The following is a 25,199-nucleotide window of genomic DNA, read 5'->3' on the forward strand; positions in this document are numbered from 1 at the left end:
GGGAACCATGCACTATGTATAGCCAGACCACTGCTCTCAACATTGGGCAAATAAATTCACCTCTGCCTCGGTGCATTGTTATGACGACTCCAGCGCAAACGGGGAAAGGAGATGCTGGTCCCGTTATAACTCATCTCCTCCAGGAACAGCAGGATGTTAACTAGCGAGTCCCCGTAGCCGAGGGGCGACTCCCCCCGCCACCAGCCAGCCCTCGCCCCCGGCTCGGCACGGCAAACACACGCCGTGTACGCGCTGACAATGGAAGTGAGGCCAAGGAGGAGGAAAACGCACGGCAAGGCTGAAATTCAACTTGCGACCCCGAGGATGTGGAAGGAGGGAAGAGCTTTTGCCGTCTCTTTCCAGCTGCCATTTATTGTCGCCCATCCTTAAACGGGCGAGGGAGATAGCTGGGCTGCGGGAGCCCCTTGTGCTCCCTCCTCGCCTCCGTAGGGTCACGGCTGTGCAGCCCCAGCGTGGATATTAAATAAAAAGACTGGTAGATGCTGAAAACCGACGCCATTTTGATGAATGATAACATTAGAGAAATGGGAATCTTTGGGCGGGGGGGGGGGGGGGGGGAGGTGGGGGGTTGGAAGAGGCAGGCAAGCAGGTAGGGAAGCGGAGAGGTGGGTGGGTAGGGCGGGGGGGTGGGGGTGGGAGGGAGGTGACAGAGGATATACCCACCGCCCGTGTTGGTCCTCTTGGTGCTGCCGGCTTCAGGGGGGGCTTCAAGCGGTCTTTTCCGGGAGTCCGGCGGGTCCAGGTCTATGGGAACCCCGGTGTGGGTCCCGTTCTGCTGGATGGGAGCTGCCGCCATCATGTTTGCTGCTGCTCGGAGGAGAATTGTCTCTTCCCTTCTCTGGTGGGGGGGCAGGGAGGGAAGGGGGGAGGAGGAGGAGGAGGAGAAGGAAAGGGGTGGAGGAGGAGGAGGAGGGGAGGGGGCTTGTCCCGTTCTCTTGTCCTTTTCGAAAATGTAGAGCTAAGATCGGGATTGTCGAGGATGCTGCGCGCCTTGTTTATCTGGCACCCGGGGGGAGGGAAGGGAAAGGAGGGAGGGAAGCGGGCAGGACTGGACTGGAGGAGCAGCTGCAGTGCAGTGTCAGGAGATGAGGAGAAGGGAGACAGGGGAACGAGGGGGGCGAGAGAGGGAAAAGAAAGGGGGAGAGGAGAGGAGGGGAAAGAATGAAAAGAGTGAGACAGGAGGAGGAGAGGACAGAGTGAGTGGGAGAGGAGAGGAGGGGAGAGAGTGAGTGGGAGAGGAGGGGAAAGAGAACGAGTGAGACAGAATCGGTGGGAAGGGAGGGAGGGAAGAAGGGAGGGGGAGAAGGAGGGAGCGAGCGGTGTAAATGGTGGGCGAGGGAGAGAGTGGGAGATGATTCACGCTGTTTCTGAGCCCCCTTCCGCCCCTGCCCGCCCTAGTGCCGCGCCTGACGCTGCGACTCAGCTGCCCGCCGCTGCCGGGCTCCCGTGCCCTCCCTCGCTGTCGGGCTCGTGTGCACGGGGGTGGAGAGGGGGATCGCTGCCGGGGTGGCGCGGCGCTGCTCGGCTCTATCCCCGGCACCGCGGGTGCCTGGCTGGGGGCTGGGGCCGCCACCTTCAGCTGCACCGCAGAAACCCTAAAGGCAGGCTAGGTCAGAACCATGGGAGGGGGCACAAGGACGGGGGCGTACGAGGGTGGGGTGGGGATGATGGGTTGGGGGGGATGATAAAACAGAAGGGCGGGGTTTCAATCGGAGACAAGCGGGAGACGAGGCCAATCGGAACAAAAGAGAGAGAGGCTGGGATTGAAGCGTCTCGCCAATGCCGGGCCGCCGCTGGCGGAGCCGTTGAGGGGAGGCGGGGGCGGTTTAACCTCCGCGGCGGGGGCGGCGGCGGGGCGGTGTGCGCGGGGGCCGGCTGCCGCCCCGGGAGGGTCCCCGCCGTGATGCGGCGTCACCTGGGTTACGCGCTGCGCCTCACAGGCCCGCAGCTGCGTGGGAGGAGGGCTGAGATCGCCCGAGGAGGCGGTGGGATAGCGGGGACATGTCCTCGCCGAGGCTGGCTGCACCACTCGCGCGGCGCGGCGCGGCGCGGCGCGGCCGGGCCCTTCCTTCCTCCGTCCGCGCTCGGTCCCCGCCGCCACCGCGGGCGGGGGCAGCGCTGCCGCTCCGCGCCGGAGCCGTGGACGCGCCGGGCTGCATCGCGCAGGCTTGTAAAGAAATTAATAAAGATATTATTGTTACATTGTGACAGCCGGTCTAGCCAGAGCCGTGCGACACAAAGCCGCGTTGCTTACCTAAATATTTCGTAGAGAATTTAAAGACCTTTCACTGCGGCGAAGGTTATTTCTGCTTACGAATCTCAAATTATTCAGGTGGAATATTAAAACGTTGTGAGATTCGGGGGGATGGGGAGGCATGGCTCAGGGAATTGCCTGTGCACCAGGAAAGCGTTTCTAGTATTTGACTCTGCTGTTTATTGACCCTTTTCCTTTGAAAAAAAAAAAGTCTCAAACTGCTGTAACTGTGACGGTAGTGGTCACTACTGGAGCATCAATTCCATACAAAGTTTAGGGACGTGTGTTTATTGCGTTACACCACGCTCTGTGCTAAATTCGTATTGATGTGTGTGTGTGCGCGGCATGGCTGCTGACTCGATTCCTCCTAATGCACGAGCTTAAAACCTGGCTGTTAGTGGATGAAATCCAATTTCCATTCTAAGCTCCCTGGGAGACAGCCTTAGTTTTAGTAATCACTTACCATTAATACTGCCCCAAACAATTTTTAATACTTAAAATACACACATCATATATAATATATAGCACATCACCTCTGCTGATAAATTACAAGTCAGATAGGTAATGCATTATTGGATATTAAACCATGCACATGCTAACATCTAAGCAGGCTCCTGCCCAAATGCATTCACAAATTAAAAACTCAATCCAGCACTGTACATAGGAAACTTCCAATGACTTCTTTGGGAATTGTGTCCCAGGAATGTGATATGTATCCTTCTTGCCAGCAGGTGAAATATATGCAGCAGATTCAGTAAAAACTTGATAGCATATATGGTCAGAAAAATGATTATATAAAAATGGAACTTTCTTACTCATCATATACCCCTTATATCTAAGATACTCTGACTCATAATTGCTTAGTTTACTGACTGAAATAAAATTCTAGGCTTCTGTTACCTTGGCAGTTGCTGACACAATTATGGTACAGCAAACTGGGGACTGGTTCTAGCTTTTCCATTTTCTTAACTAAGTTACAGCCGAAGAATTTTATTAGTATTTGAGCTAGAAAGAGCATGGCATGGCTTGTAAATCTCTGGTCCAGTTTGTAAGGTCATCAGTCCTAAGAGGCCTCTTTTTATTTGTAAACCAAGCAAATGTCTTGCAGAAACTTTTGAAGACAAAAATAAAAACCACGATGTTTGAATTAAGCCATCTTGAGTCAATTTCCGCAGTGGAACTGGATAAATTATAACACTGCTCCCTTTATCTCACTGACTATGTCCTATTCATCTGTAGCAACACTGAAACAAACAATTCTCTGGTTTTTAGACCACATCTGTTTTACTGTGCCCCCTGCACCAATTTTAATTATGTGACAGATCTGATTGGATTCAGCACCTGCAAGTCCTCCCTTTGGGATCTCCAATTAGCTTATAAAGCATTTGCTTGATTGCGTTCTTGAAACAAAAGTATTGTTTCATCATAACAACAGAAATATTAAAAGTGTAGAATAAAAAAAGCTTTTACTGTGATGAGCGTCTGTGTTGTTTGTATATCTAGCTTCCATAAGCTTAGAGGAAAAAGTGGTAATCCTGAAACCTAATTTCCTCAGACTCAGCAGATGTCTGTCCTGTGTTAGCCTGTTTCTTTACTGACAGCTGTTTCACAAGTGCCTCCCCTCGTCTCTACAGAATGCCTTTTGTCTAATGATTTCCCTCTACATTATGTCCCATCCCACTTAGACAAGCTTTTTCAACTTTTCTAGTAGTTTTAGAAGTTTTTTTTTATAATTTCAAGAAAGGCTTATTTTTGAATAAGTTAGCTTTAGCTGGGTAACTAGCCTGTCAGCTAGTTTCTTAGTAACAGTTCTACTTAACTAAGCAGATAGCTGCAAGTAATCAACATTTCAACAAATACCGATTTAGTATTAAGGAAAGTTTCAATTATTACAGCTATACTTCAGAATATGCACTTTTTTCTCCTTATTTAATTGTTTGGAGCAGTGATAATGAAGGTCCAGGGGGGAATATCACATTAAGTGCAGCCCTCTAGTGGCAGAGGTCACTTGGAGTTTAAAGCAAGCTGGGTCTTTGTCATGGATTGGGGCAGTGAAAGAAACAGGTTTTAGCAAAATGCGGGCACCTGCCCTGCATTGTTCATGGTCTGAAGTATGAGTGAAAATAGTTATAATAGCCTGTGCTAATACCACCGTGCTCCCTCCTATTGTAATATCTGTGCAGAAAGTGCTGATGGAAAATATCAAAAAGTGTGTCTCAGTAGAGTTTTCCTCTTTTTCCAAGTCTGTAATCTGTTGTTCATCTTTTCTGTTTTCAGCCAGCTCCAGGCTGGCATACCTGACCATAGGTTTTTCAAAGAGCTGTGGGATCTTGTTTTCTTTCCTGTCTGTATCAGTCATATCCTACCATATAATGTATTCTGTAACTTCAGTAAGGGATTTTTCCGAGGTGACATGGTGTACAAATTCCATTTGCCAGCTTTATTTCTAAAATCATTCTCAGCTGGTGGATGGTAGTATTCAAATTAATCTCTCTCACAGACATGGAACCTATGCTTGGAATTGAAAGGGATTAGGAACTGGGAGAAATTAAGCATATATATTAACAAACAGAAACCTGCATAATAATTCAGGTGATGTTTTAGTAAACATCACTTAATCTGATAAAGTCTACTTTGTGGAACAAGACGCAATCCCCTGTTTCTTTTAGAGGTGATGGATAGTTCTCATCTGACTAACAGAATGAGGAGTTCATTTTTCCCCTTTTGGGAAATATGACAGAGTCTACTAATCATTAGATGAAAAACGATACCTCTTAAACATCCTGGCTAGGTAAAAGAAAACAGATTCTATCTTTGTCCAAAAGGACAAAAGCTTTTCATTACTGGATGGTTGCTGTGACTCCTGTAAACTTTGGCTTCACTAAAATTACAGTTAGTGATGAACTCAGAAGATTCTTCAACATCATCTTCTGTTTATGAAACTTTTTTCCTCCAACAACCTACCAGTTAAACTATGATTATTGTTGATTAGGTTATCCAATTGTTGCTTGTTTAAATACTGCAGAATTTGTTCATCAGTAAATATTTTTTTAATTGCAGTGGAAATTGTCCAAGATTCCAGCAATATTAACCAGAAAAAAATCAAACCCAGCATTTGGGAAAAAAGTTGAATGCATATTAGATAGAAAATGACCCAATTATATCTGGTTTTCCACATTTACATTGCTTTCCTTATCTGCATTATGTTATGTAGATTGCTGAACTAAAAGCCAAGTGTTAATAGTCATACTCTTCACTGAAAACACCATGGACAACTGCTAAACCTTTTCAAATTATAGATCATTGCTGTGTAGTAGCTTTCTTTTTCTGGGAAACTGAGGATGATAACATAAAGTCAGTGAAAATGTGACCATATTATTTAATGTGAATATATTAGCTAAAACTCTTTCTCTGGTGGTGGAAGAAGGAATTGTTTGTAGGAAATCAATGTCCATTTCTTCTCTCTCAGCAGAGAGGTCACCTGTCTCCTACTCTGACAAAGTTCATAAAAATTCACAGATTCTTTTTTTTTTTTTTTTTACTTTTCTTCAGGAATAAGGAATTGAATTGACCTGAGTCCTTCATTGCTGAATCTAGGGTTTACCTGGGTTATAAGGGTTTACCTGGGGACTTACCCAGATCTCACTGTAGAAAACAAGATAACCTCAAGACAAGATAATTTTCATCTCTCCCAAGGAACTGACATTGTGGATCCAGATATCTGAAATTCCAATGGCTCAGCACTTACTGAAAAAAGTCATCCCCCTGGTGATCTTTATGTACAGTAATTTAAAGACCTTTCATTTCTCAGAATGAAAAAAAAATAAAGGCTAGATTTCAATTGCCTTCCAAAAATAATAGTGTCTTCTATTTTCTTTAGGTTGTGTTTTGGTTTTTTGTTTTGTTTTGGGTTTTTGTTTGTTTGTTTTGTTTTTTACTTGGTTTTGTTTGGGTTTGGTTTTTTGGGCTTTTTTGTTTGGGTTTTTTTGTGTGTTATTTTGGTTTTGATAGAAAAATGGATATTCAGGGATTAAAACTGCTATAAACTATGAGTTAATTCCACTGTAATGAAACAATGTAATATCCTGTGTGAGAAATACAGGATCTCCTTGTGTAGCTTTGTCAGTTTACATGTTACTGATTGTGTACTTTTTGTTACTATCTTACAAAAAGGACACGGACAAAGTTTCTCGTCTACAAACTGAATTCAGCCAGCTGAATCCAGAGGCTTCAGTGTACATTCCTTTAACAGTATGGCAAGCAGTGTATTTTTCAAGGAGTCAGCATACCTATTTCCAACCTGTCATTATAACTGCTCTAACAGTATTACTATTTTATGTGTCATTTTGCCCACCCACCACCAAGTCTTATTTATTTGAAATTTTGGCACTTTGTAGAAGTAAAGTAAGGAAAAAGATAAATTAACAGCAAAATTCGTTTCTTTGATTCTGTTGTCAAACTTGATCCCCTTTCTGGAATAATGTAGTCTTACAATATAGGCCCGTAATCATGGTTGATTTAGAATTTTGCTATAGTTCAACTCATGTATAAAAGTTATATTAGCAGTGAAGATCAGAAATCTTCCTGGAAAAGGAGTGGAAAGGGGAAAAGTAAACATGTTGCACAGTAGACAAAGGAAAACATAAGAAGACAATAATGACAAAGGCATTGGTTTTTTTTCTCTTGTAAGCAAAATTTATATTAAATTATGTAGTGAAATTTGAGTTGCTCTGATCTATTTGTTCACTAATAAAATGTATAGTACTTGAGATTATTAAAGACAACTATATCCTAGTAAAATGGTGTTAGTAAACTCTCCTACTGTTAACCATCAAGAAGCTCCACTTTGTCCTGTATAATTTATTATCAATTTTCCAAATAATAAGCTATTCCAGCTTTACAAGTTTTACAAGTATAATACTATTATAATGGTAGAAATTTTGCCAATGGAAAGGCAAGAAAAGTAGTGTCCATAGTATTATTGAAATGGAGACCTAGATGTCTTTAAAAACACTTTTAAAATGCTTGCTATTAAGAAATGTATATATTTATATACATATATATTACAAATTAAATCTTCAGCACAGCAAGATTTTAGGAAACGGTTATTACCTTTAAGAATACACTAGGAACTTTAAGATATTCCTTCCTGACATTTAGCAAATACCTTAGAATTTCTCCTTCAAGAAGTTATTTCGCTTCATCAACAAAGTATAATGATTTCATTTTATTTCTACCCACTTGAAATTGAGTCCTACAAAATACCCCTTCTGGTGGGGGAGGGTAAGCAGCTAAAACTAACTGCCAGGATAAATTGGCCAGAATGAGTTGGCACATATCCTGAGTTTGCCATGAAAACATGTATCTGTGTGTCAGCTGCACACAAAGGCTATCTGGCCCCAGAAAAAGCACAGGGATTAGGCATAATGCTGCCTATTTGAGACAAAGGGTGTTCCTTAGTGCAGCGAGGGTAAAACAGACAGCTCATCAGTAGTACAAGTCTATCTGAATTATTTAGTTACCATTTTGAGCCAGAAGGAAATGGTGGCAGATTATTAATGACTTTTGGGGTCTATTCATCTCTTTATTTTGTTTCAGTGAAAGCAGTACTGGAAACATGAAAAGGTGCCAAAATTTGAGACCAGTTTTACTTTAATCACTTACAAGATATAGAATCACTTTCTTATTTCAATGCTAGTTGAAAAATAGAACAGATTTTGATTTATATTTCACTTACACTTATGAGGTGGCTATTTATGTTTGTAAGTGGGTGCATGACCAAAGTGAATGGAACAACTCATATGCTCTAGAAAATAGAAGTCCATGGATCTACTGGATGAAAACGGTTTTATTGATTTCAAAGGGGTTTAAGTCATTCAATACAAAGTACTTCAGGGAAAAATAGTGAAGAGAGTAAAGAAACTATATAAAAGATATTAACATAGTCTGCAATGCATTCTTACAATAGGAGAGATTCTTGTCATATTCCAGTGACAGGAAATTTGAATTAATTTTGCATAGAAACATTTACGGATATGTAATAAGAATATATATATATATATATAAAAGAGTATTTAGGAAGATATATTTTTTCATTTCTAATTAACTATATATGAACAAAATAACAGCTGATATATCATTTAAAATTTGGCAATTGCAAAAAATGAAGACTAAGGATGCAGTTTACAATAATTTAAAATCACAAGTTAAGGTGAAAGTCTTTACCTAGCCATGTGTTATGTTGATAATAAACAGATCCAAATAAGGTATTATAGAAATTCCATATTATATTTATATAAAAGCCTGATTATTTTTCCTGTGCATTTTTTTCAGAATATTTTTGTTGTAATATTTTAGCCAAGTAGGAGAACTCCCGATTCAAAATTTCTAAATATTTGTATTTTTATTTTCTTTCTTACTTTCATTTAAAGGTTCAGGTTGTTTCCTCTAGGACAGAAAACTCATATATTGAAACAGCAAAAGTAAAATTGCTGTAGAACGGAATCATTGCAAGTGAGATGACAAATAAAAAAAATACAAATTACAAAAAAAAACAGAAATAGGATCATAGTGCATTAGCAACAATGCTTGCAGATTCATCATGGCTCACAACAAAGGTATTTATAAGTGGACCTCCTGCCTCTGTTGCATGCTGTCATTGCTTTGGATTGACTGCTGTTAGATCCCTGTAATCCTGAGCCCCGGGATCTTGTCCTACATGTTTACCCAACTTGGTATGCATGTCAGTACGTATTTAAAATGGAAATGAACTCTAATCTTTGTACGTGTTAATAGAAAAGGGTTTTAATCTCCTAAACCCCATATTTACTGTGATTTTGTTTTGCTGTTTGGATTTTTTAAAATAAAGTTTATAAAAAGCTGTGTTCGGAATTTCTGCTTCTATTTGTTAGTTTATCAACTTAAATTTGGTTAATATTTGGCATTTTTTATCTCAATAGTGTGTCATGGCAATAATATCATAGAATATATTCAAAGATGAGGAGAAGAATTGATTAACAACAACTACTGGTCTAAAAATCACATTTTAATAATGGAAAGTCTTGTCAACTTTCTTATCTGTAATGCATTTGTAAGAACATAATTTAATATTTTAGAAGATATATTGCAGGTATAGAAATAATATAAGATTGTCATTCACTTGTGAGATGTTGTCTTGTAGATGTTGTCATGTAGATGTTACATGGAGATTAAAACCTAAATGTTATCTAATTTAGAAAAGATTCATTAAAACTATCATGTCCTATTCCACTTGAAAATGCATTGTTGACAACAGATGAAAAATAATGTACTTCCTTTCAAAGTAGTAAAAAAAAGTCATCAATATAGTTATTTCCAGTCCTCACTCCTGTAAGAAAATTCATGTTTGCAGTTCTTGTACCCAAAGTGCATCTAGGATCTGTGTGAAAATTACTGCTATTTCCACATTATGATTGTTATTAATAAATATTTGCATCATCCAGCTGGTCCTCCAAACTTGATTTCATGACCATTTCTCTGGGAACCCTTTTCCAGTGACTGACCAACATCTCAGTGAAGCACTTTTTTCTGATCTGGTTCTGGTCAGAACTTTCCCTGATGGAGCTTCATTCCATTTCCTCATGTCCTATCACCAATCACCAGAGAGAAGAGATCAGCACCTTCCCCTCTATTGCTCTTCTTGAGGAATTTGAAGACTGAGAGGAGATTTTCCCTCAGCCTTTTCTTCTCCAAGCTCCAACAAACCAAGTGACTCTGGCTGCTTCTCCCTGCCTTTCACCATCTTGGTCAAACTTTTCTGAATGCTCTCCAATAGTCTCATGGTCTTCTTATATTGACAATAATATAAATATGAAATCACCAGAGCAATTTGTACAGTGGTGTGATATGATAAGGACGCTTTTTCTTAAGAGCCTAATGGAACATGTAACTCCACCTGGATAGAACCTTATTCCTCGCATAAATTTATTGACATCAGTAGGCTGTTATTAGGGAAATGGATCTTCCACTTGAGAAAATGAGTTTTAAATTTATAAAACTTTTAATTTTTGTCTAATAAATGTAGTTTCAGCACATTCCTGTCTGTTTTATTGATTTTGAGATTACTTTTGGAACTAAAGTTGATGTAACGAATATATCAGCCAACTCAGTCGAAACCCCCACTTTTAATATCTATCATCTAGTGTGTAAGGTTATTTCCCAAGTTAAAGTAACAAACTGATAAACTAATAATGCATTAGACATAGAAAGAGTGCACAAAAGATTATATTGATTTCATTAAAACTTATGATCCTAATCTAACATCATACAAAATCAGTAAAGCTATTTTTTTAAGCAAAACATGCACGTATTGAAATTCTTAGAGCAAAAATATCTTTGCTTAGTTCCACATATTTTTCATTTTAAAGTAAATGTGTTAACAGAAATGGAACAGTAATTTAAAAGTTTAGCTAATTTTAAATAGCAATAGAATAGTCATTCCAGCATGCTGTACTATTTAATATTAATTCCTCCTGCCTATCCCGTAAGTTAACTTACTGTGCTCCCTTAAGAACATATTATAAAGATGAAACATTTGGTACAACTTTTAACAGTTTAAGAATACAATAGAAGATGATGATTCTAGGAAATTAATATGTTAAGGATTTTTATCAATTTTTAGTATCTAACTGTAGTAGTTACAATTTAGGCAGTAGCCACATATGGTTCAACCAAATTCAAAGATATTTTTCTATATCAAACCCTGAATGCTTTTGTTCAGTTATGCAAATGCTCATTCACTTGAGCACTCTTTATTCATATATGTGATCATATTCACCACATTTTTTTACAATTAATCAAAACACTGAAGTGTTGCAAAAAGAGTACCTTCTCTTTTCTTGTGTTTTTGCACAATTTTCTATGCATGCAAATATCCTGAAGAAACTATTTAAACTGTTTATTTTGTGATACATGCCTGTAAAATATTTTTGTTACTATTTCTACAAGAATATACATTATTTTTAATCATTATAATCTGAAGTTTTATTGTTCTTGAAATACTGCTTTGTTAATCAGATTTCTTATATTTAGATAAATATTACTTTGCAAATGTATAGAAAATACCAATGCCTCAAACGTTTGTATTTTTCAAGTCTGAATTGTGTTAATTATCGTTTGGACTTTGTGGGTAAATTATTCATTATTACATTGTCATAATGTGGGGGAACTGGCTTGCACTATCTCCAAAGATTATGCATTATATCAAAATGGATTACTTAAAACTGATTGAAAGCCATTTCTCTCATCGTTGCAATTGTCATGTTAGAGAAAGAAAACAGTCAGCATTCCATGAACATTTTATTTCTTTAGAATCTCTAAGATTTCCCAGGAGAATAAATCATATAATCAACCAAAAGTGCTTGGTGTGATCAATTCTGCAACACTGTGTTACTTTTTCTGGAAAGTCATTCATGAAAGAATTAACTGTGTCCATGTGATTCATATCTTAATAAAACATATGATGACAGCAGGTATTGGTCATGGAAGTTTGAACATTATTTTATTGTGATTGTTTTCAATATCCAGTTTGATGAAATGAACATTCTAGGTAAATCCAGCCACCTGAGAATTAAGTTAAAAATTGTAATTACTTTATGAAAATAAAGAAGCATATCACTTGTATTTGGTGAATTTCAGCTTTATTAAAAATTTCTAGGATCTGAATTGCATTTTAATGACCAAAATCTTTAAAATAAAAGAAAAATAGATCTTCTATTATAATGCAACTATGTGCATCTAAGTGTGCTTATACCTGTGTACACACAAATAAAACACGTGCATATGGATGATGTACATACCTTGTGTATGTAAGAATATATATGTTTATGTTGTATTCATACATAGAATCACACAGCAATTCTGAGCCCTCTAGTGGTAAGAAACCTTTCTGTTAAGAAACTATTAATCTCAGCCTAAGTATATCCACTCTAAGAGGCAAGTGTCTAAATGTCTACAATATGATTATATCTTCATGCAAGTTCAGGATAGCTCCCTCCAGTTGTCATGGGTGTGTACATATAAATGTTAATAACAAGATAGGTTTGCAAATCATGTTATTGTTTACAGCATGGTAACTTTTCTGCCTTTTCTCTGTTAAAAAATAAAGATCTATTCTGTATTCTTTTTACACATTATTGATAATTTGTGATACTTGTTTAAAAATCAACAAACAGAAAACCAAAACCCCAAAAACCAAAACAAACAAAAAATCCCACTCAATCTTCTGACACAAACACTGTCTAATAAAAGGGAAATGCTTTGAAACACAGCATTCTCATTGTCAGCCTTGCATTATATAGTTACATATGTAGCTACTACAGGGAAAGGAGAAAAAAATAATCTTCAGATTGGGGAGCTTTTCACAATATCTAACTTCAGCCATCTCAAAGCTAGGTTTCTAGGCTAAGCTGGTTGTTTGTGCTCACCTTGCTGTCACTGGAGACAAATAGGTTGTTTGAGAATGAGTTATCTTGTAAAGGTGCCTGGGAGAGAGCTGGAAGATAGGTGAAATATTTATGGATGCAAGGGTCTCTCCATTCTTCAAGGAGACCTAGATAGCAAACTTGGAATCTATGTTTTCTTTTTTTATAAGGCTGAAAAAAATATTATATAAAAAGCCTAGATTTGAACAACATTAAATAACACATAAATAAATACTATTGTTTATAACAATCTTTATAACATGCAATATCATACTATATAATTAACATATGCATAACATATATAACATGCAATATCATACTTTATGATGTAATGCAATATTTCTTAATATGTATATTATTATATTAATAAATAAGTCTCAGACAGGTTAATCTACTACATGGCAAAATCATTCTGTAAGATTACTACTACTTTGAGGAAACTCCAGAATAACATTCAGAAATTGTTTTTTTCTGGTGCAGGATAGATTTGATGGGCTCCAGAGATAAAATTTGCTTTAATTTTCCTCTTGGACTCAGTTTAAATATTTGTTCTGGATGACCATCCATACCTGAGACCTTATGAATTCTGCAGCTAACCTTCAGGAAATTTCTGCAAGAACAAAGGAGCACAGCTATTCAGTGTGGTAAGATTTCTAAGCTCTTTTTTCAGGGAAATCTTGCCAGGAGGGTCTTAACTATAGTACTCATTCCCTCTGTCCAGAGTCCCATGATCACAAAACTTTTTGACTCTCAAGAATATTGACAGTGTAATTCACATGGGCTTTTATTCATGTGTGTGATAGTATTCAACACAATTCAGAGATGAATATCTGTGTTTCAGGAAGTATTTAATTTAAAAAACTAGTTCATTATTTTATCATTGCATTTTGTTATGTGACAAGAGCTTAGAACAGGAAAATTACATAAATTGTAAGCAATTAATTCTCATTTTAAAAAACCAAAATAACAATTTTGTTTTCAATGTACTAAAGCAATTCAAATATATTATTTTTCAGCTGCTTGTTTGTTTATTTTTGACATCTATCAAAATTTTATAATTAATGATACAGAAATTAACTCCTAAAAGGGAATATTTTCATTGGATGCACACAAAATTTGTACAAGTTGATTTTTTTGTTACAGATTATCTAGGCAAAACTGGCAAGAGAGAACATAATTTTTGTGTGTGATAAAAGTCCACTTCAGGCAGGTACTGTGGAATAAGGTTGGAATATAGTTCCAGCATGCAAGGTTATGATTATCACAAAAACTGGAGTAAGGTTATGCCTCACAGAAGAAAACGCTGGTGACTTCAAAAGGTGAAAATTTTACAGAACTGCAGAATGGGTCAGGTTGGAAGGAACCACAGTGATCATCTTGTCCAACCTCCTTGCTCAAGCAGCATCATTGTAGAGCATGTGGCACAGGATTGTCTCCAGATGGTTCTTGAATATCTGCAGTGAGGGAGACTCCACAACCTCTCCAGACAATCTGTTCCAGTGCTTGGTCACTCTCACAGTAAGGAAGCTCATCCTCATATCCTGGTGGAACTTCCTGTGCATCAGTTTCTGCCCATTGCTTTTTGTCCAATTGTTTGGCAGCACCAAGAAGAGCCTTTCGATAAGAATACTCAACATTATCATGTGACTTGAAATGCTAGGGGAAAAAAAAAATTATAAGTTAAACCACTGCACTTTTCTTGTTTAAAAATTCATTTTCTAGTAGAAATTAAAGAGTCAGGAAAGTAATACAATTTATCAGTGCTATGCTTGGGATAAACAAACCTAAATTCATACTTCAAAAATCAGATGTTATTGCTCAGTTATGAAATCTTTATAGCAGTAGTATATGATGTTTTGATAAAAGTGTTAGTAGGCAAAATAATCTTAATTTTCTCCAAGGAGGTATAGCAATTGCTTTGGCATGAGTAAAATATAATGATAAAGAGGTTTTAATGGGTGCTTGAGCAATCAGGAATTCTTGATGGCAGACCAGTGAAAGAGGAAATTAAATTTAAAGAGTGCTGGTGTAAAGTCATCAAACCAAGTTGTACTTCCAGATCTTTTGCAGCTGACATCATTATTATCCTTCCTGCATCTTGCAGATATTATTTCATCAGGTCTACCATAGACTAAGATACTATTCATTGATGTGTCACAGGGAACAACAATCTCCCTATGTGGAAAATCACACTTCATGTGCCACACAAAGACAAAATAATTTTAGCACCTTAAAAAAAAAAATTAAAAACTGCCACCAAACAATCATGGTTGAGAATATAAACTGTACACCAAAGAAAAAAAAAAAAGACAACAAAAATTCTGTTTCCATCCTCTAGTATGTACTACATCCTAAAGCTTCAGTCACGTGTTTAAAAGACATATTCACAGCAACAGCTAAACAAAGTGTGGGTTCAATTGCTGTAGGGGCCAGTTACTTAGAATTTGAACTTGGTGATCCTTGCAGGTCCCTTCCAATACTGTGATCCTATGATTCTTGTCACACAAGGCTGATTAATAAGGGTGGGAAAGGGCAGTCTCTTCCTGTGACTTCATCACTTAGGTAACAGGTGCTAGAGTAGATCTAGAAAAGTATCCCTCTTGTTCTCCCATTGTTTGGAAACAAATACACAGGCCATAATAGGCAACTGAGAAATAGATTGTCTTTACTCTTCAATGTTGTGTCCAGTAAGCCTAGCAAGGAAACAGCAGGATTTTATGATGTAAGGCACAAGTTTCATAGTGTCTCTACAACCTCTAATATTAAATGGGGTCAAGACTTCATCTGAAAAACTTGAACTGAATGCCTCTCAAAGAGATTACTGGTATATTTTTCTCTTATAAGAATTTATATTGTAGTGTGCAGAATCATAGCTAATATGAAACAACTCACTTCAAGCTCCAAAACAATTGCCATCTAAGATTATGAGAGGATCCCTCCATGGATATCACACTAGCTGTACCTTCATGAAAGAGCTAGTTCTTCACTATTAGTAGCTGAATAATAGTTTTTGAGGACTGCTATTCTCTTCTACTTCTTCAATTTCTTCATGTCATTAATGGCCAGGAGGGATCATCTACATTTCAAAAAGAAAAAAGAGGAAGAGGTTCCCAAACAAAAAGGTGTTTCTACATTGGGATTGAATTCCTCTGTTGCATTTATAGGTCTCTTTCTTTGATATTTGAGAACTGAGTTATCAAACATTTCTGTAGTTCACTTATAGATGTGCAGAAGTAATCATACCACAACAAGGGAAATTTTTAAAAAGATACTCAAAAGCCTTATAATTAAAAACCAGTAAGCAACATCTTGTGTGAAATAATCACAGAATCATAGAATGGCCTGGGTTGGAAGGAACCTTAAAAGATCTGGTTCCAATCCTCTGCTATGGACAGGGACATCTTTCACTACATCGGGTTATTCAGACCCCCATCCAGCCTGGCTTTACACGCTTACAGAGGTGGGGCATCCACAGCTTCTCTGGGCAGCCTCTTCCAGTGCCTCACTACCCTCACAGCAAACACCTTTTTTTTTTGCTTACTATCTAATCTAAGCCTACTTGCAGTTTAAACCATTCCTCCTTGTCCTGTCATGCACTGGAAGACCACAATTAGGTCACCCCAAAGCCTTCTCTTTTCCAGGCTGAACAAACCCAATTATCTCAGCCTTTCCTTATAGGTGAGTAATCTTATCATATCATTTTAGAATATACCTGCTTGCTTTCTTATTGCATATGTCCATATGTACATATTTGTTCCTGATGATGCCTGTTGATTACCCATTTGATTTACATATTTTAGTATGACTTATACTTGCCAAAAAATAATTATATGCCCAACATCACAGCTTATCAAATTTTGCACTATGTTTTAAAACAAAACCCCTCATAGATATATCCTGAGTAAAAAATTAGAAAGCACCAAACTTCCTGAAGACAAGATAAACAATTAGACTTGATAAAGACTAGTGAACTGTCTCCATGATTAGAAGGAATGTAAAACTCCACAGCACTCTGCAAAGCAAGCTCGGCAGAAATTTTTGCAAAGTGAATTGAAGAAAAACAATGATTTTCAGTTATAAATTTTCATATCATAACTGTGTTCCTTTCTCTAAACATCACCTATTCTATCCCCTAGACAAGAGAAAAAAATCAAAAGTCTTTAACCACAACATGTTAATGCAGATGTATGTTAAGTGAAACAAAACTTCTTGACTTTACAGCATAAATGATGAGATATTATTATACATGTTGCTGCTCTGAGATGTGCAGATGAGATTATGGAAAGGAATAAAGTCTGTGACAACTTTAAAATTCTCTACTCTTCCTTATAATCCCAAAAACATAATGAGGACTTAATTTTATCCTCAAAGACCAGAAAGGACATAATAATTATTCAGGGTAGCCCTCTACATTCTCCACTAGTAGAATATCTTCCACAAGCTGGGAATTACGTCTCATTTTGCTTGAAGGAAACCATAACCATTCCAAGCCTTCCTATAATTCCATGTATTATTTCTAGAAGAATTATCCTAATTTCAGTTCCCTGTAATTACTTTGTGTTCTGTTTCTGACTACATGATCAAAAAATTCAGATATTCTGTCAGATATAACTCCTACATTTAAAGACTTATACTCATTTATCAACCCATCTCTTAAACTTCCCTTCAATACACCAAATAAATTCAATTACTTACACCTCACACAAGATTCACAGTTCTGTAATCTTGGTTTTGGGGCTGTTGGGTTTCGGTTTGGTTTGGTTAGTTGTTTTTCTGGGGAGGTGTGGGAGGAAAGGGGGTTCTTGGAGGCTTGGGATTTTTTTGCATATGCTACCCAGCATTTCTCATCTTCATTCCCCTTTATTATCCACTCATAGATTTTTGTTAGCTCTCTTTTCACAGGAGTACACAAAGCTCAAACCGAGGATGTGATCTATGGTAATACTTAAAATCTAGTTCTAGTCATTGTTATTTGAAGACAGCTTTAAAATTCTGTAGATATAAACTGCTTTCATGAATTCATGACATATTCCTCTTCATATTAGTCAATTAAATCAAATTTGTAACAATTTAAATCACTTGATTTGGATTACCATAATTTTAACCATCCATTGCATTTTATTAGCTTACCAATCTAATAATTCAGTAATTATTATATATAATATATATTGTACATATATAATAATTTTCAAACTGTATACAATATAAACTGATAAAGCCAGCTTCTTTTTAGCAACTTTCATAATGTTCACACTGGAAATAAGAATTATCATGTAACATGATAAAACTTTTTTAGTTACTGTTGCATAAAATTTATGAATTTATTTTATTTGTTCATGCCCTCTAAGGACCTAGAAACCAGGGCTATAAAATACAGGTAGAGAGAGGTTAGAACTGGAACAAAGAAAGCTATCCAACAGATCCTGGATAACATTAGCAAAACAGTTTCTAATCCTACTACATCCCATCTATGAATTTCATAATATACAAGTATTTGATTCAAAAAACTTTTACTTCATATAATAAGTAAATTAAATCTAGATGTACATACATGCTTTGTTTGCTATCCCATATCCTGGTCAAAAACAAAACCAAACAGAGAGATAAGTCACAAAACAAAAAAAACCCCATAAATAAAAAGGACAATCTGACTAGTAGTGATTGTAATTATAATGTCTAGTTCATTATCAGCAAATTTACAAATTAAAAAATCTATTATATACCTGAAATGATGGGTAGGACATTTCATTTCTTATATACTTTTCTGGATAAAAGGAAAATTTTTGCATATCTCACTCTTTCCAAATTTTCCAAGATATGTTAAAAATTGGCAATGATTCATTAGTTCCTTTGAGACTTCTGAGCATAAATTACTCAGCTAGCTCATTTGAAACATTCTCATATGGGAGTAGATGTTGTCTTATCAGTGCTTTATTTCAGATAGAAAATGTTGTGTTTCCACCAAAATCCGAATGGTTGGCCCTAAACCAGCCATTATCTCAGCTTCTCTTACTCTAAATGAACTTATAACCTTTCTGAGAAACATGCAACACAATGTTCAACCCTCCTTTTTCCTAGTAGATAATTCTGTAATCTTAGAGCTCAGATGAAGTAAAAACATTCAGTAAGCTGTGTATGTGCTGCTTTCTCAAACACAGCAGTGTTTTCTCAAACACTCTCCAGGAGTTCCTCTTTCTCTACTCTGTCCTCTACAGGACTTTCCTTTCCACCTGAGCTTCTTGGTAAGAAGTCAGAGTCCTACTTCTAAAAGAAAAGCTGATCGTATTTTGTGTTTATCTAGTTTTTTCTACAATAATGCAGAAATATACACTGAAAAGTCTATATTTTAAATTGTTCTCTGGCATGCTGATAGACTCTTCAAGCTGTGACTTAATCAGACAAAACAAAAGACTTTGTTAATATATTCAGATTGGGCTACTTCAGAATGAGAGGCAAAAAAAAGGACTCAGAGAATCTACTTTCTTCATTGGAAATATTGTCTAGGGAGTAAAAACTGGATGTAATGTTAAGGTTTTAGAGCAGTACTTTGGCAGGGAGACACTTTTAGTATGTGATATTTCAAAATCTGGAAAACATTCCTGGATATTACATATTTTAGAGACTCCCTGTTCTGACAGTGTTTTGTTGATACTTTTATATGTGTTTGGATGTTTTTGTTGGCATCTGTAAATTCCTGAATTATTTCTGCTATCAAGAGAATAACAACAGGAATGCCTTAAGGCTGCTCTTTTTTTTTTTTGTTTCCTTATATTTTCTTCCCACTAAAATAGATACAAAAGACATTACACCAATGTTTGGGGTGACAAATTAACTGATTTTTCTAGAAAGTTCCCAGTTTCATAGTGGTTTCTCTGGCTATAATCAATGATCCTTCAAGAATTAACCAACTATACAAGAATTTGCAAATAAAAACTAAGAAATCTGGTGACTATCTGGGAAGAGGAGAAATGTGATCATCTGGGGTGAAGAATTTAGTCAGAAGGGAGTGACAGAGTAAGAATGCTGTGGAATTGGAGAGTGAAAAAGGAGGGAGAGATGGAATGGGTTAGCAAAATGATTGTTGTCAGCTGACCTATAAAATTCTGAAATCAGAACAAACTGACTAGACTAAGCAAAGATAAGCTGCAGGACAGATTATGCAAAGAAAAATGTGGCACTGTAAGACAAACTGGGCTGAGGAAACTTAAGGAAGGCTTGCTAAAGAAACAGTTAAAGAGATAGGAGTATGAAGACCAGAGCAAGGAAAGAAACTGGAATGGAGAAATTAAATAAACACAGTCATTATCAAACTAATACTTATTGGTACATTTTTCTTAAACCCAAAAAATATGTTTTTCTTTGACTCTTCATTTTTGCAGTTTCATGTTAAGGAAAATAGATACAAAATTATTTTTTAAATAATACATTAAAAGGATAGGTGTGATAAGACCTTGAACAACCTGTAGTAAGGGGTGTTCCTCTCCATGACGGGGGATGGAACTAGACGATCCTTAAGGTCCCTTCCAACCCTTAAGGTCCTATGATTCTATGATATTAGGACAGCAAGCTAGAGCACTCAGATCTATAGATCTATATTACAGCTATTCACTATCAAACTTAGAGAGTTTACATTTCCCACTCCCACAAACGAAAATACCATGATATCAACTTTGATTAGATCATGCTCTTCTGCTCTTTCCACAGAAAACACCTCAGCCAGATGATCAGGGTATTGCTTCTATGGATGAAATTAAACCTTAAAATACATAAAACAACAGATCATTGAATACCTTCATGCCAACAAAAAAACCCCAAAAAACGTAAAACATGAACTAATATACTAAGAGCTTCAACAGTCTAAAACTTACATATTAGATCTAAATTGAAATAAAGTAAAATTAGAGAACTGTATTTTACATTTAGACTTTTAAAAAATCCAAATGAGAGTAATTCCTATTAATTTTTTTCAAACTTCTTATTTAAAGGCAATACTTTCCACTCTGAATACACTCATTTTATGTAAGACCATTTAAAGTTATTTCAAAGTATCTGAGTGTTTTAAATCTCTTCATCCTAATTTCATACTGATTTACTGTGATTTTTGTTGATGCATTAGGTTCCTTAAATTAATTATATTATGACAAAACTTAAAAAAAAATATTGACACCAGTCAAAGCTTGTTTGAAACATCTTAGTATGTTTTTTTAAATACCAAGCTTGTTGAAACAATGGCTTCACCTTTCTACAATGGAATGAAATAATGCATCATTGCTCTGAAGTTAGTATTTTGAATGTCTAATAATACTAAGGATGCACTAAGAGCAAGCTTAATATTAATTTTTATGACTCTGTTCTTTTCTAAAATGGCCAATTTTAAGTTATTCTAATTTTAAAAATAGCACAGCACTATGATAAATTAAAAGGAAAAAGGTGTGATACTGTATGTGTAGAAGTAGAAAAGCAGTGAACAAATAATGATAGACTCACAAGACGTTGGCCCAGATACAGAGGAAGAAATACTTGATGCAAGCAGTAAGGTTTAATTAGGCTGTAACTTTTAACAGTAGAAGTCAGCTGGGACATGTCCTGCAGTAACTCGGACCACAAGGATAATCATTACTTATGCTTCCACTTACTGGACAGCTGCTGCCAGTATTCACCAGTTCACAGTCAGCTGAGCCAATTTCTAGGACCTCACATGTAAGAGAGCTGTGAAAGCTCTAAACCTGTTTTCTCTTCTTTAGATATGGCCTTTCTTTTCATCTGCTTTAACTCTATTCAAGCTGCCAAGACATGACAACCCACTCCAGCAAGCTGTGGCTATAGGCATGGCAAAAATACCTACCATTTGCATTCTGGAAGCATGAGAAATACTCTATTCCACTTCCAAAGAAAGTGAAGGTGCAATATCTATATAATTCTAAATTTTAATTGACATAGTAATTATTATCAACAGTAATTGTAATAATTCTATAGTAGCCATATGCAAAAGAAGGGCTCAGTCTGGTGGTGAAGATTTTTGTTGCCTTTTCCTCATGGTGAAGGGACTAAAAACTGAACACTAAAGAACAGAAAATAAAAGTGTTGTATTTGGGCACTTACTCCTTGACAGTTTTGCTAAATATTCCATTATTATTTGAGTGAGCAGATTAATGACTGCACAGTGCCTACATAAACCCCTGTAATGATGTTCAAAGTCTTTTTCATAGGCTCTCTTTCTATTTCTCTCTCTCTGCTGGTACAATTGCCTATGAGATGCTTGAAACACCATCCATAGTAAACAATGAATAAGAGAAGAGGTTATGTTAAATTCCAAAGAGTAATGCAAATCAAACTTTTCTTATTATTTCTCATTAAAATGTATTAATTATAGTGTATCTTAAATAAAGGTTGACAAATGGTTTTAAGAAGCTTATTAGCAGATGCCTAAGTTAGAGCTTAGCAATTTTATATATACCCTTAGCTGAGAAATTAGGCTGCAGAATAATAAAAATAAATAAATACATATTTAATCTCTGGTGTTTTAAAACTACAATGAACTAAGATGGAATAAAGTAACCTGTGAACAAGATTTACAATTTTTCGTCTCTTAGGTCAGAGTATAAATACAATAGCTAAATACTATTCCTTTCCTGAAAGTAAGATGAAATTAGAAGTATTTATAAAAAGCACAGAATTTGCTATCTGGAAGTCTGCAATGGGTAAAGCTAATTGTATTATTATTTTCCCTTTGTCAATATAGTGAATTATTCCGACTCCTTTTTTCCCTCCTGGGAAGAATTTTTCTCTGTTTTTCTATAAAAATGATTAAAACTTGAACCAGTGAATGTCTGAAGGAGGAAAGAGAAATAGAATCTAAGAAAAGTAAAAAGTTTGAAGGCAACTGGAAATTGACAAACAAGAGAAGAAAACTATGGCAGTTTGCCAACCAGCTGCGACAACTAATTCAGCTTTAGATAAAGAGATTTTAAAGGGGAAAAGGACAAGAAAACTTCAGAAAAAGGAAGAATAAAGGAGCAAAAATAAATCCTTAGAGCTGTGTTAAAGAAGAAACATAGGCAGTGCTTTGTTGTTCTAACTGCAGAACTGCAAGAGGGCTTTTCATTGAGACTTTGAATAGCACCAAAGAAACAGGCAGAATAAAGTGGAAGCACTGAAGTTTTCCTTAATGCAGTAGCTTATAGACAGCCATCCAAAAGGGATTTAAAATAATCTTTTCTAGACAAATAGAAATTATTAATGTCACTATTCTACATATGGACATAAAAACAACAGTGTTACACACGGTCCTGTGTACAAATTCATGGTGAGAAGTGACCGAGACTGTTAAGACAAAGAAAATTAAGTAGTTGAAAATATCAATGGAGACCACCTGTCCCTGGAAGAGAAAAGTATTTTATATTATCTGCAAGATTTTTTTTTTTTTTTTTTTTTTTTTTTTTTTAGGTACATCATGGTTTTTATTTCATGGTCAGAGAGCATGTAAAAGAATGAAGTGATGAGCGCTGTCTGGTTACAACAGCAGACCAAAATAGCAAGCTGGCATATAAAATGACATGAAGGAAGGTGGTCACAGGCTTGTCTTCTCATCTGTCACTAGGCCTTTTCATCAAGCTGTGAATAGCAAGTCAGCATGATGTACAGCTGCTGGTTATTGTGCAGGGATCTAATGACTGCATCTACTATGCTCCACTATAGCAGACTCGGGAGTTCCCTTAGGACAACATCTCCTGACCAGTCAGACTCTGCAGAGCATATGGGCCACTCAGGGGCCCTCCAAACACCACCTCAGAGCTCACAAGAGGATTCCCTGAGAGTGCCAAGCTCTGCGAGTGAGCTCACACATGCCCTCTGTATGAACCAGATCCTTTCACCTCCATTATTCACGGTGTGACTGCTGTATGAAATTCCCAGGGCAGCATAGCATGACTCTGCAGCTTTCATCTTGCATGGGCAGGAGACACACATTCTTTCCAATTACAGCATGCACCTTAGGTACATAAACATTCTGGCATTACAAAGACAAGAGCAATTTTGGCTTGCATCAAATAAAAAGACTTGACATGTGTAACTGCTATGAAAGTTAAAATCTCATTTCATACAAGCTTAAGCAAATGAGGGATTGAAGCTATATTTTATTTTTATGGCTACATTTTCCAGCAGTCAGCTGCTTCAGAATAACAATAAAATTCCTGATGATAATTGTTTTTCTTTTGGGAAGTTTCTTTGTCAGGTTTTATCAGCTTAATAGTTGTTCTGCTACTTATTGGTGCAGAAGGCTATACTTTCACCGGGGTATAACAAGGATGTTGCCTTTGTGCCTTCCATGACCTGAAAGCTTCCAAACATTGTCATCACCCTTATTTTCTGTAGTCTCATCCCATTCCTAATTTTTCATTCACATCAGGTATTTTGGATTTTCTGTATTGGAAGTGATTTAATTAATCTTTTGGTGCATTTTTAATAAATATTGCTTCCCTTTGATATCCATATCTTATAATAAGTATGTTATATGTCCCAGCTGTGAACCATACCCAATGATTAACTGCAAGAGAAGGAAAATTATTAAAAAAATATGTCACTTTTTATTCACCTCCTTCCTATAACAAGGAATTTTTCTGCAAAATCTTTTTGATACATCACTAATTTGGGGGTGGGGATGTGGAAGGAAAAGAAGAAAAAAATTATGTGAGACAACATCTGGGCTGGAAAATTAATTTCACAGGTTTCAAATGGCATTCTCCCCATCAGTGTCAGTGGGTCCATCAGAATATCTTCCAAATTATTATCTGTCATTTGTGATGAGGAGTGCAAACTCCTTGGAGTAAAGACAATTTTTATATAGCATTGAGAGCACTTACACCACTTGGTAATGGAAAGGAATTTTATTATCATCTGCTCTAACATTTAAATGCTGTTATTTGTAATTTGTGTGCTGAAGATGCTGCTAGTAACTAAATGAGAATTTGTGAGTCATGAAAAAATAACAGGAAGGCATCTGTTATGACTTTCCATCCTGTTATTCTAGATATTTAATACTTGCTGAAAGTAACCAGGGATGTCTGTCATTCCATTGCTCCATCAAACAAATACCTTCACTGACATAAGGATTTTACTAATGTGAATAAGATTTTGTGGACTCAAACTTTGCTTCTACAATAAAGCCCTTAATCTGGCAATGACCACACTACAGCTCTGGGACCACAGGAAGAGGAACTGCTGGAGAAGTAGCTGCCCATGTGCGTCAAGTTCAGAACATTTTACTTGTGTTCCAGGATACTGGGGGTGTTACTGGCATGCCTGTTATCTCCCAAATGCATAAAACACATTTACACCTTATGCATTCTAAATTCCTTTTTAATATGGATGTTCATGCATGATTCACTCTTGTATTACTTCTGGACTGTTGGTTGAGAAATAGCATGACATATTCTTATAATAATGTAACCTTATCTCTGATTTTG

General features: G+C 36.7%; 1 protein-coding gene across 3 annotated transcripts in view; it reads right to left on the reverse strand.

The window, feature by feature from the left end:
- NOVA1 (NOVA alternative splicing regulator 1) overlaps nucleotides 1–858 on the reverse strand; it is a 142,246-nt gene extending 141,388 nt beyond the window's left edge. For 2 of the 3 annotated variants that reach the window (XM_021539320.4, XM_021539319.4), the window contains exon 1: nucleotides 685–858. In XM_021539320.4, the coding sequence (XP_021394995.1) occupies nucleotides 685–820 (136 nt within the window). In that variant the 5' untranslated portion in view covers nucleotides 821–858. Of the gene's footprint in view, nucleotides 1–60; nucleotides 518–684 lie in introns of those variants that run through there. The other variant, XM_085580427.1, reaches the window with a different exon arrangement.
- Between the last annotated feature and the right edge of the window lie 24,341 nt (nucleotides 859–25,199).

Source organism: Lonchura striata, chromosome 5 (assembly GCF_050655825.1).
Source record: "Lonchura striata isolate lonStrDom1 chromosome 5, ASM5065582v1, whole genome shotgun sequence".
In the NCBI taxonomy this organism is placed as follows: domain Eukaryota; kingdom Metazoa; phylum Chordata; class Aves; order Passeriformes; family Estrildidae; genus Lonchura; species Lonchura striata.